The sequence below is a fragment of the Poecilia formosa genome, unplaced genomic scaffold, assembly GCF_000485575.1.
Source record: "Poecilia formosa unplaced genomic scaffold, Poecilia_formosa-5.1.2 Scaffold97, whole genome shotgun sequence".
NCBI lineage: Eukaryota > Metazoa > Chordata > Actinopteri > Cyprinodontiformes > Poeciliidae > Poecilia > Poecilia formosa.
Genome location: NW_006800036.1, coordinates 536,477 through 551,267, shown reverse-complemented (window position 1 = coordinate 551,267; position 14,791 = coordinate 536,477). Strand labels below are relative to the sequence as shown.

The following is a 14,791-nucleotide window of genomic DNA, read 5'->3' as shown; positions in this document are numbered from 1 at the left end:
TGAGAATGCCTAGGAGTAATCAGCAGGCACAATGCAAATTATATGTTTATTCTTTCGACATTAGCAAAAACATAGTTGCTAGAACAAAGTGGTCAATGCTCAGACTTGATTATAATAATCAGTTTTTACATTATAAGGTGATACACTATCAGTTTGTGACCTGATGATCCAAGTGCACCAGCATGTCCATCTCTGTATGGTCCAAATCAAGATGATATGAATCTTTTGCAGAATTGTGATTTGGAAATGGATGTTCAAGGTCTTTGTGAGGAAACAGCAAAAAAAAAAAAAAAACAGCCCGAAGTCATTCAGGGCCAAGTCGAAATCAGTCATTAAGGGATTGAGATTGCTCACAAAATGCAAACATCATTTGCCCAAGTCAAGTCTCAAATGACTGGATTTGACATTTTCTCATCTCATGACATCGAGTCAAGCTAAGCAAGACTGAGGAAGTTCATACCCAACAGTTCACAATCTAGGGCGGAGGTCCTCTACTCCAGGCCTCAAGGGACGGGGTCCTGGAACCTTTAGATGTGTCCCTGGTTCAACACACTTCGATCACATGGCTGAATTACCTCCGCAGTGCAGCCGGGTTCTCCAGAGGTCTGCTTGTTTTACTCAAGTGTGGTGAAGCAGAGCCATCTCTAAAACCTGCAGGACACCGGCCCTCGAGGTCTAGATTTGAGGACCCCTGGTGTAGGGAAGTGATGCCCAAAGTCGGTCCCCAAGCGCCGGCATCCTGCATGTTTTAGTTCTCTCCCTGGTGGTAGTAACAACCTTCTCAGCATCTCAATGTTCCTCTTCTAACGAGCCATCATTTGATCCAGGAGCGTTAAACCAGGGAGAGAACTAAATCATGCAGGATGCCGGCCCTTGAGGACCAACTTTGGACACCACTGGTCTAGGGTATATCTATCCAGGGGCCGCCAACTCCAGTCCTCAAGGGCTACCATCCTGCAACTTTTAGATTCACCTCTGCTCCAAAATGTCTGAATTTCTTCACCAGCATTCGTTCCTCTCTGCAATAGGCTGGAAATGAGCAGTTTATTTGATCCAGGTGTGTTTGAGCAGAGACACATCCAAAAGTTGCAGGACGGTAGCCCTCGAGGACTGGAGTTGGTGACCCCGGACTATCCTTTCTTGATGTGGTTGCTCTTGGCTGATTTCACATTTTCACAGTCAAGAATCCTGTAAGTTTGACAAATTGGAAACTCTAAATTACTTAGTTATTTGGCTCAGCTATGTTTTGTTGATTTAATGGACTGGCAATCTGGCCTATGGTGTAGTCTACCTGTAGGGCTCATGTAGCCCCTATTACCTCACAATTATGCATAGAATTACATGGGTATAGAAGACCATCAATACACCCATAATTTCTGTTTTTACGAGAGTTTCTGGAAAATCTGTCCTTAATGTGTTCTCTGGTTTCTAGAAATCAACCTGGGACATTTTTTCTTTCTAAAGTATTTCAATTACAGATTTCAGATTTTAGTCCAGCAAACAGTAAAAAGTAAACATGTGCCACTAGATGTATCAGCAGTAAGAATGGGGTAACTGGACCATAGGCGGTATTGTTTGGGTTCTTTTCCCTTACTATTACCCCTCATGGCTCCATTCCAGTGACTGCAGAAGGTCACACTGACCCATTTAATAAACTGGTCATGACGAGAGGGAGACGGAGAGAGAGAGAGAGAGGTGATAAACAGAAGGAAGGAGAAAACATGCTCACGAGTTACCGTCACAACACGGTAAATGGTAATGCTTACGGCGAGAACATGCACCTGGTAAGACTGAGCTGCAGTGAGTCATCTCTAGCCCTTTTCAGCAATAAATCTGACTGCAGCGTTATAGAGACAAAACCACTCTTCATCAGCTGCTAAAAGTGAATGTAACTGGCATCTGTGCTTTGTCTTCTTAAGAGTGTCTGATAAAACCAGTGAGATAAAGCTGAATGACTGCTGGAGGGAACAAGGGAGGACATGAGGAAGAGGAAGGAATGATTAACAGATGCAGACGTTTTTTTTGGTTGTTTTATATCTGCGTTTTCTCTCACTTCCAAGTTAATGTTCATATTTTACCTTGATAGCTGAGAGTAAAATTTCCACTAATATATTATAGAGATATCCTTAATGTTTTAACAGTGTTTTGGGACTGCTTAACCCTCTTCAAATTCATTTATCAGAGCTGTTAGGGAGCAAACAAAACAGATTTTAATCAGTTCAATATGAAAGAACTATCCAGAAATAAATTAAAATAAACACATTTGTATATATCAATATTTCAGATTTAAATGTAAAAAAACAACAACAACATATTTTTATGTAATTTTCTTTTCAAACATATGAAAAAAATATAAGTTTGATATAAGCAATCTTAAAATATTTTAAGGGTTGTATAATATATTCATGCATCTTGATTGCAAAATCATTCTTCATAAATGTATTATTTAAACACATCCTTATATTTGATATCAAATGTAATTTATAGTACAGATTTAGACTTTTATTCTGTCACCTAATATTTTATGGTGAAGTTCTTCATGCAGAAACTACACATTTATTTATTTGTAAATTAAAACAAAAAAATGTTTAGCTCCACCTCCAGTGATTATAATTGAAATGCCCTGTTTCTTATTTACATAATTTTATGCACAGTAAAATTATCAAGAGTCACAGAGAAAGACTTTTATAGCAGTAGCATTTGCATGGTTCTATACCTTTGATATAGGTAAATTTAAAATACCTATATTTTAAATACCTATATTTAAAATACCTATATTTTAGGTATTGAAAATACCTAAAATGTGTCAGCATGTGTCACCTGGATGTGTCAGCATGTGTCACCTGGACGTTTGTGTCCATTTATCTACCTAACATCAAGTAGGAGGTGTAGTTGTCCTGAGAGTGTTACTAAATACAACACAAAAATGGTTTTGCGGTAACATTTTGCAGTTTGAACATGGAGCATTTAGGCTGCTTACCCTCTGAAGCAGTAGAAGCCCCTGGTGGTATCAATGCAGTCACGCTACTCTGTGTTTCTGCGTTGGTGGACTGATGTCATGAACTGGCACTGTTGTTGTATTATTGCTGTCTGACCTCGTTTTTGGCGTGCGTTGATGTGCCTGGTGTACACTGCGTGGAGCGCCGTATCAGCTCCGTGTTTAACCACAACACTCCGTTCTGATTAGGGCTTTTATCGAGGCTCAGTCCTCGTATTATCTTTGGAAAAATAGCCCGTGTGTGTCCGAGCTCCACTGTAAACCGAGTAATCTCGGTCAGTAAGCATCTATGTCAGCTCCCATTTTAAATCTGTCTCTGTTATCAGAAGCATCCCACATAGACGGGCTTTTGAGAGGGCTTCAGAAGCCCCCTCAAAAGCTTCTGAACATCATTTTTGAACTTCTGGAACAAAATTTTGGTGCAACATAAAAAATGATGCTACATTTTTCAATATTAAATATAATACTTTGATAATAGGAGTTTTGACGTAGATTTAAAATATTGTGATGAAGCAGAGATTCTGGACAAACCAAGAAAAATAGCAATCTGTCTGGGAAGAAACGGAAGACAATAAAAAGAAAAGGAATAGACAAACTTATTCATGCATAAGATACATGGACGAACGGACGTATTTCTTTTTTCAAGAGTGATTACCAAAGATTTGTCAAACCTAATTTTTGGTAATCACATGTGAAAGCTATGAATAAATTAAGTGCATTTTGACAAAAATCAAAACATATTATCTGTTTTATTTAATGCATTTTTATAAGGCTCATAAGTGTAAGATTAACAGTATGTCACTGTGTCAGGAAAGAGAAAGTTACTTTGCCAAGATGTCACTATGATTTTTATTTCCCTCTTCTGTTTGTGATTCTTCAATCTTGGAATGAAGGTTTAATGATTTGTTCCCTGTCTATAAGTGTCCCCAAGTGGCTAAATATGTATTTATCAAATTAGTCAGAAAATGGGTTGGACTTCTCTCCTGTTGGAGCTCCTTTAAATATCCAGTATATACTGCAGAGAGTGAACCCTCAGTGGCGCAGACTGAACATCTGCATAGTGCAGCATGGAATCAAGTCATGTTATTTCGGGGTAAATTATGCAAGATTTGAGCAAATCCCATAGAAGTGATGCATATTCATAGCTTGTGTGCTGCTTCTAAGGTGTGTTGTTCATGCTACAGAGTTTTTCAACCTGTCTTGCTTAGCTGCATGTTTAGAACAGAGAAGTTGTGTCAATTAAAAAATGTTTGGGCGGATATGCAATTGTGTGATATGTACATAAAAAAATGATGACGTGTTTTTTTCACAGACTTTGACACAAAAAGTAATCTTATGTTTTGTTTTGTTTTTTTTTTCTTTTATTCCACGTTGAATTTACGATTGCAGGTTGTTGTCCAGGATGGCAGGGATGAAGGAACAGCAGATCACAGAAGAGAAGCCCCTGCTGCTGGAGCAAAGAGGAGCAGATGCAGACATGGTTAGTCCACCATGTTTATCATTTGCATGTGTTTTTGTTGCCATTTGCCCTCCTGTCTGGGCATCCAAATGCCATTAGTGAGGGCTTTTAAAAACTCTTGGCATATTAAGACTGAGATGTTTGTGCTCATTATTTGTGATGGCTTATAATTAGACAATGGGCCTGTTTACCAGCGGAGGAGGAAATTAATGAACTCTATCCAACCATGACAACACTGTGAGAACATGAGAGCTCATTTAAGCTTTGAGAGAAAGAGACTGAGGGATTGAAAGACAAAAAAGAAAAGAGAATAGGCAGAGACGATTACATAAACACCACTTATTCCAGGCCACTTACCCGTTGAATAAGCAACAGGTAGAGGCTGAGGCTAAATCAGGGGCTCTTGAATACCTCTTGATGCAGGAATGATGAAAATGCTGGAGACTTCTCTGATGCAAAAGTGACTCGAAAAGGCCTGGAAAGCACACCGTTAATTGCATCTTGAAGCTTTTCTAACAACAATTTCAAAGTAAAGTGACGTGGTTATTATTCTTTTCAACTGTGGAGATAAAAGTTGCTTGATTTAAAATAAGGACTCAGATAAGCTGGATGAGAAACGCCTAAACAGTCTTTAACAGCCCGCGATGGAGAGGAATAAAAGAAAGAAAATTACGTCCCAGTAAAGCAACTCTGTCTCCTTTTGCCAACTTTAGTTTTGCTGACTAATGCGATGGCTTAGCTGTGACTCTCTTTGTCAGAAATATGATTCATCGAGGTGATATAGGAGATCCGTCTCTTAATGGGAAGAAACAGAATATGTTCTCCATTAGTACAAATCTCAAAAACCACAATTGATCAGCTGGAAAGGTCATTAGGCCTGCTCATTATAACTCTCTGTTGGTAAATATTGAATGCCATTGATTGCTGCCTCATTGATCCGGTTACATGTTGCATGACTTGACTAGCCGCTGTTTTATTCTATGAATGACCCCTTTTGCTCAAGCACACACTCTGATGCCTCTCACTGCTTATTTAAAGTCTGCAGCCCTGCAGGACAGGTGACCTTTAAAAGCAGTGAGTGATTGCTGGTTGCACAAGATGGTGGTAAAACCCACAACCATTAATGTCCGACAAGTTCTTCATTCAGTCGGCATGGGAAAAGAAAACAATGTTTGGATTGAGATTGACGAAAAAATATTTGATCAGATAGAACAAATGGGATGCTGTGGTCCTGTTCACATTGCAGGACAAATGAAACTGTCAAAAAAAGTTCACGAGTAAAAATTGTGATGAAATATTAAGTTTTTTTTTTTTTTTTTTAAGTTTCCATAACTATCATTGGTGCAAAGTACATTTTAGCAAGGCATGAATGGAGCAGATTCCTGGTTTATTGTTGCTTTTGATTCCAAGTTTGATCAAGACCCACCACTTGTTCCTCTACTCTAATTAGAAGAGGCCTGCAAATCTTTAGCCTGACCTTTCTGGTGACACAGGAACAGAAGAGCTATAATGAAATGGGACACGATGTTTCTTCCTTGGACATTTAAAGGACAAGAAGCTCACCAAGAGCATTTTGGGAGATCTGCACAAGCATTAGAGAAAGAAAATGTGAATTATAGACATCATGTTTTATGTTGACTGTATGTTGCCAATCTGCCTGACTTAGTTGTTGCCCAGTAACCACCTTGTTGTGCTTGTTGTTTTGCAACACAGCAGGATAAAGGAGAGGAGGCATCGGTGGGACTCCCGTGCCCCGAAAGCCCTGCACCCCCTAATGAACCCCCTCCCCCCCGCCGCCCCACTCACCGCTGGCATGCCTTCGCACGGCACTGGCTCCGCCAGACCCGCCGTCGGACCAGCGGGGTCCTCCCGGTAACTACCAGAACAACCAGAAACATCTGACAGGCAGGACACAAAATCAACGCACAACAGTTATTATACGGTTAAAAATTTACTTTAAAAAAAGAAAGACGCTTTTTTTTCCAAAACTAAGAGTAATAGTTAAATGGTGACAAGCCTAGTTAGATTTGAGTCCTCTAAAATTAATGGCAATAAATAACATATACATGAATACCCAAATTTAAATATTTGGTGAAATGAATTTCTATATTTTTCAGTCTTAAAGTCGCAGATGGCGTATCTTCAAGTTAACTGACTGAAGGGTTTCTAACATCAGAAAAAATGAGAACATTTATATTATCAACATGCACTGAAATCACATATTCTGATTTAAACAATTGGTTATTGATATAAACAATATTTTTTGATGAAAATACGAGCTGAAAATGAAACATTGAGACATTTTGTTAAGCACTAATTTCTACTAAGCAAACTAGCTAAATGCTAACAAGCTAAAATGCTGAGAAACATTTGAAACAAGCTGAAATTGGTAAATGTTTGCAGTTAAGCTATATTTGAATAAATTAGATTGATTTATTCAACTATTGAAATGGTGAAAATTAAACTGAAAATTAAACATTAGGGCATTATTTTCTGTGTATGTAGTCCTCACTAGCTAACAAGCTAAATGCTAACATTTCCATCTTAACAGAGAAAACAAAACTTTATTTGATTAGTCTAAATCACATTGTGACAGAAGCTGTTGGCTCTTTTATTTAAGTAGTACCTTTGTAAAAGTTTAGTTGAAAATTAAACGTGAAGACATTTTGTCCAGACCCAGTTGTAACAACCTTACTAGGAAAATGTTTTGCAAATCTGATATGGAGTTAATGTCTAGTTATTTTTCTAAGACCTTATTGTCTTGTGCAACTACTTTGGTTTAGCTCACAGTTAAAGAACGTCCTAAGCAGCAAAGCAAAACACGGCAGTACAATTGGTTTTAATCCCCTGTGGATTTAATCAAGTCAGTTCCTTGATCCTCCAGGACCGGATGTCTTAAACTTAGTATTGCTGAGAGAAATCCTTAGAAAAACAAATCCTGAAATCTAGGCCAAAATCTGCATTCCCAAAAATAACTCAGAAAGAAAGACACAGACACACAAAATTGCAGCTTTAGTTATTTAACATTCTGTTCAGGTCTGCGAGGCTAAAGGAGCCGCCACCTTTACGAATTCATTCCCTTTGGTTAGTCTCACATCTTCCTGAACTGAGCCATTACACATCGGGTGTGTTAAAAGGAAGAGAAGAGTGCCACCTGCTGGTCCGACCACCTTACTACCATTACTAACGTCTTCCCTGTTTGAACAAAAAATATAACCACCTGCATGAAATAAGTCTGTGGGGATCCAAGTTGCCTCAAAACTACACCTTTCCTTCAAGGATGAGTTCAATTAATTAAATAAGTGTCTGGATAGTCTGCTCCGTACACATCCTGTTAATGTGGTACAAACAAAGCAACGTATTGGTGCAGTTTCTTTTTTTGAGGCAGCTTCAGATCCTGTGTTTTTTTTTGTAACTTGTTTCTCTTTCTTCAGGTGTTTCCCTCCTCTAAACTCTCTGTGGCTCTCCTGTCATTTTCTTTCAAGTCATCACAGCTACTAAAATTTCACATCTTGTTTCCATTATCCACCTCTTTTACTTCAGTCATGGTTTTATATTTGTGTGTGTGTGTGTTTTTTTTTTTTCATGTTTTCTTTCTGAAGCATCCCCAACTAATCCTACAAATTCAGAGGTGTGCATGTTTAAGAAGGAGGCGAGCCATCTGTTCTGACAAACTGTCTAACCACACATCCATGCCCTTAATTTGGTTGTTTTTGTCTTATTAAGATTTACAGATGTTCCTGCTCTGCTCTACGCTTTTTAACAATGTTTCTGATGAGTGAACCTGTTTTGGTGTGCAAAAAGTTTGTAAAAAAAAAAAAAAATAGATATATGATAGTAGCTGTTGTTCTTAAGCATGCCGTATTTGTGTTTTATGTCAACACATGAAAGACCAGATTCCTCTTAAGGTTCAAATCACCTGAAAGATAACACATAATTAACTTAAAACCCACATCTACAACTTCAAAACCAACAAATTAATGACTTTTGTCCAATCAAGAAAAGGTGTCTCTTGTCTTGATCTTGGTTTGGTTAAACTTGCAAAAGTACTCTTACTCCTTCAAGTTTTTCATATGTCACATTTCTAAATTCAGGGTATTTTATTGGGATTTTATATGATGGATCAACACAAAGCATAGCGTATAACTGAAAGCTGGACAGACGCATGGTTTTCGATTTATATCCTATTTTCCTGGACTTTGTGATGCTTTTTGTTCACTCGTGTCCTATAAACAATTCACTGAGTGTATCATCTTCCTTGACAGCTATGTGGTACCTTGTGTTGGTGCATCACAAAAGTCCAAATAAAGTGCACAAATGATTTATGGTTGAATTATACCAAATGCGGAAAAGTTTGTCGGTTATGAATACTTTTGCAAGACATTAATTGTTTGTTGATTCAGATCATTTTCGAGGTGGTTTGCCGTGAGAAGGGATCTGGCTGCTGCACAGCATCATGTATTCAAACACCATCTTTCACCATTATTTAATTTGAAGCTCTTCTCAATTTCCCACACATCCTTTAAGTTAAACATTTATGCAAGGTATCTATTTGGAAAACAATCTTACAATGCTCTTTGAGTATTCCTTAAAATCCACAGATCAGAATAAAAATAAATAAATAAATAAATAAATAAGGAAGAAAAAATAAGAAGATGTCAAATTGAACATTAGGAAATGTGTGACATAAATTTGACAATTGTATTATATAAAATATTCAGAACTGATTTATATGATTGAATAGTTGTTAAAATGCTTAAAAAGTGAAGAGAAAACATTTTTTGAGAAACTTTCATACTCTTGAATTCATTTTTGATGTTTACTTTTCAAGCCTGTTTATTAATTTACTGTATAGAAAAAGTATTTGCCCCACTTGTATGCTTCAGCCTCTAATTGCTTTGAAAAAATGAAACTGTGATTAATATAATTTGGGTTTTGGGACAAGAATTTGCAAAAATAAATAAATAAATAAATAAAATAAAATAAAGACCACATAAATGTTCACACCCCTTTAGGCCAGTACGCTGGTCCACCTGTGGCTGAATAAATCTCAGTCATATTTGAAAATCTGGATGTGGGAGATTCTCTCCGTTCTTCCTCAGAAACATCCCACATTTGATCAGGCGAATCAGAATCAACTTTGTTAGTGCACTTAAGTTTGCGCACACAAAACCAGAAACTTGGCTTTGTTTTAATGTGAAATTTAACACCTTCAGATTCTAGTGTTTGTTTTGTTAGGATATCCTCATCTTCCACTCCACTCTCCGAATTATTCTGCTTTTGATTGGTTGTTGGCAAAACGCTTTGGGATAACGGAAAAAGCAAAGACTTACACTGACTGCTCTCTGGTAATCTTCATTTCACTCTTTGTGACAAATCTTTTAGCTGGACTTCTGTTCAATATGGAAAGTCTCTTTAAAGGAACGGAATATGCATGCAGTCATTAATTTCCCCCAATATATTTTAAATTAATTGATATTATATTGCAAAACAAGAATCTACAAAAGTATACTTTGTAGATTCTTTAAAAAAATGTCAGACTATATTGATGCTGGTTTCATTTTTAACAAAAAAACAAACAAACAAACAAACAAAAGGCCGAAACACCCAAATAGGCTGATTACGTTGAGAGGCGTTGGAAACTCAAAGGCATGAAATACCTTTTATTTTAAAGTTTGTGACTTTTTTTTATGCTTCTAACGCTGCAGCTGATGGTAAATACGCTGCCTTATGCCTTGTTTGGAGCCGCGGAGCGCTTCTGTCGTCTCTACGACAGTAGATGTTCTGTTCCTTGTATGCAGGACAGTAAAGTTCATCCATGTTTTCTTATTTTGACATAATAGTTTTTATGTGTTTTATGTGCTTGCCTCCCTGACCAGGAATGCCCTGAACAACTGATGCCACCAGGCGACTGGAAGGTACGAACCCGCTCACTCCTCTACTCTTCAATTATTACTGTTGTTTCTGTTTTCTCACACTGTGGCGGTTCTTGGTTTTTGGGGGGTGTTTTTGTTTGTTTGTTTTTTGTGGTCATCCCTTTGAGCTGCATGCTTTGATAAACTGGAATGAATATTTTATTCCAATCCCTGAGATAATAGCTGCTTGTCCTGAAAGTAATAGACACTAATTTTATGCAGAGTTGCATGGAGTGTGTGATTCATCTGGATGGGGAATTCAAGACTTTGTTGCTCTCATGCACATAAACAATGTTTGCTTTTAAGAAGTTTTTGTAAAAACGTTTTTTATATGTATATTTTGTGGCACTAATGGAATTTATTTGCAATGATCAGGCAGGAAATAGAAAAAGATTACTAGAGGAGGAATATTTGAAGCAAAGTTCGAAGGTCTCGAATCAAACCCAAGATGGCTGAGTCCAGGAGTCCTGACGTTCCTGCGCTACCTGTAAAGCAGTTGTCACCCTGAAATATGTTTTCATGTCATATTAAGCCCCTGAAGTGGAGTTTTGTGGAGTTGTAATCAGCAGTCAGTAGCCTACCACGAAAGCTTACTGCAGCAGTGAGCTTTTCAGACGACTTCAAGTTTTGAGCTAACAACTACGTTAGCGAGGAGGAAATTATGGAGGGTAAAAAGGTAACCCAAGCAGACTGTGAAGCACATCCAGTTCAACAGTATGGACATGATTCAGAAGGCGTAGAGACTGCAGCTGAAGCCGGTGCTTCAGGATCCTGCAGGACGCGGAGCTACAGCGTTCTCAGACTCTCCTGAATTTGACACGTCAGAGGCAAAGGACTGGACTGTTTCTCAGCCGTCCAAACTCCTTGACTCCAAGTTGCTCGAGGCCAAACGTGAATGTTGCGCAGTTTCCGAACTTTAATACACCATTTCAGAATCACGTGGATCAGTCCTGACTGGTTTTGCTGATCATAACTTCAGTTCCTTATGTGATAAGTGGCAGTCAAAGTGTGACAGAAAGAAACTCAACAAACACTTCTCTCTCTCTCTTGTCGTCACACCCCACCTCGCCTGAGATCTCAGGTACTGTGACAATGAAGCAGGAAGGTTCAGCGTGATGTGTGATTATTTTTAAACAGTGACTTGCTAAATTGTTCACTCTGAAATCAGTTTCAGTGAAAAGGTGAGGACGACTTTTCGGACGTTGTTTTATTCCCTTCTGCTCTAATCTTTTAACCTACACAGCTACGATATAATGTCATTTGTTTATACATTTTCACCTTTTAAACACGGTCAACACCCAGTTCATGAGGTCACGACAACAGAAAAGAAGAGATTTCAGAGAATTGCATCACCAAACAAAATGTTTTTATGCATTATAATTATTATAGAATAACATTTAGAGTAAGGCAAAAAAAAAAATCCAAGAATAATCAAGCAATTTGATGTGAACACCAGTGAATCAGCTATGCTGAGCGTGGATGTTTATATGTTTGAAGCTGATGGGGAGATGCAGAGTCAGCAAGCAGAGAGTTAATCTCCTGCTTGTCTGGGTGAAAAAGGGGGACAAAGACAATGACAGCAGGGGAAAGATCCTGAGTGATCTGTCAGCAGGAAAAAAAAAGTGGGACGGACGGAGTTTAAAAAAACGTGAAAGATCGAGGGGGGAAAAGGGCGAGTGGAAGTCGTAGAGGAAGGACAAAGGGCTTGTTGATGAGTGTCAGCACAGAGCAGGGAGAGAGGAAGGCTCTGCAGTCGGCACACCATTGCTGCCACCTTGATTTGCACGTAGGCTGCTGGTTCTCCACCGTGGCGCATGTTGCTTTAACTGGAGAGAAATGTGGGTTTGGTGTCTGTGAACATCATACAGCGTTGTGAGCCTGACTCTGCTTCATCGCTGGGTTGTTGCAGCTCCCATATGACGAGATGGGAGAGTCAAGGTCACAACGCTGTCACTACAGATGTGTGAAAAATGTTGTGCATTGAATAAAAGCATTGCAGATTTTATCCTTGAGCCAGAGTTTTGCAGGTTGAAGATGCCCATTTATTTACTTTTTTATATGCATGAAGCCACCAGATGAATATACATATCCCATTGTGTCTTTTCTGTTGATTTGCGCTGCTGTGCCCATTGACTTCCTGCACAAATACTCCTCAGCTGTTAGTTATGTTCTGAAAGTATTTTCACTCGTTGCTGGTTCAATTAGTGGAGGTGATGCTGATGCCATTTCGTTGGGGTTTAGTTTCTGGTTTTGTTGGGCTGCTTATTAGATGGAAAAGAAAGGAGCCGCTATGCTGTGCCTAAAGCGTTGACTTATCTCGTTGAATGGGAGTCTAGTGCTAGAGACGGGAAGGCAGGTAAATTTGCAATTTGAACTCCACTAGAGTGGCCATGTTTTACTTTTTTTCAGAATTCTTTTTGCATTAAATCCACCGAATCCTAATACACGAAAGTGTGCATGCTTCTGCAAAAAGATTATTCAATAAAATTTTACATATTGTTTCCCCAAATATATTTGTTGTTCAGAGAAAATGTTTAGAAATGATTTGGCAGAATTCTGGTCTCATTTGTTTAATAAAAAAGATTGTGTGTGTGTGTGTGTGTGTGTGCGTGTGCGTGTGTGCGTGTGTGTGTGTGTAGCTGTGTGTGTAAACCTATTGGATCCAACGTGAGTGAAACGATGTGCAAAATAATGACTGATTCTGTAATAAACAATTGTTAGTCATGCTGCTTTTAACAAAGGGGTTAACAAAACAAAACAAAAAAAAACCATACACATCATATGTCTGCATTTGCGTTGCTGACATAATCCAGTGCAATCTGTAATTAACTGTGTAACTATTGGCCTAATTTATTTGTCAGAAGTTACGAGCAAAACAAGGTCATAGAGGGAAAACGGGTAAACATCGCATCAAATCAGGCACAGCGGTGCTGATGAGAGAGCCTCTGATAACTGACATGATAGTCGAGCCAATAAGAGAGCGAGGGGCTGCAGCTCTCTGAGCCTATCACCAACATGCTGCCCATGCTCTCCTGCCTCCGCCGCGTGGAGTACGTGAGGCAGGGTGAGGGATGTGTGAGGGAGGAAAGAGAGAGGAGGGGCGGCTGCTCCCAGGATAAGAGCGCGTTGTTGGCTGCAGAGCAGAGCAGACAAAGACTCTGCGGCATTCTCCATCCAGCCCTCCATCCTCCAGCGAGCGCATCACCAGGACCTAGTCCCGTAAAACAGGAGAGGTCTGACCGCTTGTCTGCCTTCCCTGCAGCCGTCAGTTAACACGCTGCAACCATGCCTGAGTGTTGGGACGGGGTGAGTGACGAGTGCAAACAGAATAACACCAATGGGAGATTTTATTTAGGCTGTTGTCGCTTCTGCTCGATGTGAAAACGTGCATTACGTGTGCTGGTGTGGGGTCCGCTTTGTCCTGCAGCATCAGCACCAAGCGATGCTCCATCCTCTGAGTTTGTCCCACTGACACATATCGGCGCACAAACGCAGTTGCATGTTGACATCCTGAAGCTCAATCTCAGAAGCCAATCTGAGGAGGAATATTTGAATTTTTAAAAATCTAATTTAAGGCGAGAAAACGTTTACTGCTCACCTCCTTTCTCCTTCGACTCTTCCTACAGAGGAATCATGCCAGCATGTTGTTATTGGCAAAAACTTGATGTTTGTAGGTCATTTTTGTCTTTTCTGCTGTGTTGATGCACACACTGAAGCAGACTGGAAACACACCTCCTCATGCAGTAACTGCCTTAAATTAGAATGCTGACTGTGGATGACACTGATTTCAAAGCTGAACTAACAGCGAGATAAGCGGACTGGATTAATTCATAACTATCCTGCATGACTCTCTGCTTTTGAGAGGATTATGGAAAATTCTGGCACTTAACTGCTGCCTGTGTGTTTATTATTATTTCATGCTATGCAGGGATAGATTTAAATAGCCATGAATGTTTGTGTTTCTCCAGACTGGAAGATTGACAGCAGCAGATGTTTATACTCAGGTCTGGGTAAAAAAAACAAAAAAAAAACATGCAGGGATGAGGACGGTAATGGTGTGATGTCAGAGCATATTTTAGGGTCTGTTTGATCCAGAGAGGAGAGGCTGCAGCAGCATCATCAGAGGGGTTTCAGTGCAGCTTAAAGCATGAATCCAGTTACAGTGATCAATGCTCTGTGTGTGTGTGCGTACGTGCGTGCGTGCGTGCGTGCGTGCGCGTGTGTGTGCGCGCGTGTGTGTGTGTGTGCGTGCATGTGCGTTTGTTTGTAATACCTTGTGGGGACGATTTTCCTGACATATACTACGTTGTGGGGACCAATTGCTCCTTGTGGGGACAGGAGCCTGGTCCCCACAAGGGGAAACCCTGTTTTTGGGTCAGGGGTCAGGTTAGGAAAAGGGTAAAGGTAAGGTTTAGGCTG

General features: G+C 39.5%; 1 protein-coding gene across 6 annotated transcripts in view; it reads left to right on the top strand.

Moving 5' to 3' along the window:
• Positions 1–14,791, top strand: part of ndrg4 (NDRG family member 4) — a 46,420-nt gene that overhangs the window by 19,001 nt on the left and 12,628 nt on the right. For 2 of the 6 annotated variants that reach the window (XM_007558518.2, XM_007558517.2), the window contains exons 2-4: positions 4,388–4,478; positions 6,171–6,329; positions 10,337–10,375. In XM_007558518.2, coding sequence (XP_007558580.1) covers positions 4,401–4,478; positions 6,171–6,329; positions 10,337–10,375 — 276 coding nt within the window. In that variant the 5' untranslated portion in view covers positions 4,388–4,400. Of the gene's footprint in view, positions 1–4,387; positions 4,479–6,170; positions 6,330–10,336; positions 10,376–13,442; positions 13,679–14,791 lie in introns of those variants that run through there. The other 4 variants (XM_016674512.1, XM_007558519.2, XM_007558522.2 and 1 more) reach the window with 4 other exon arrangements.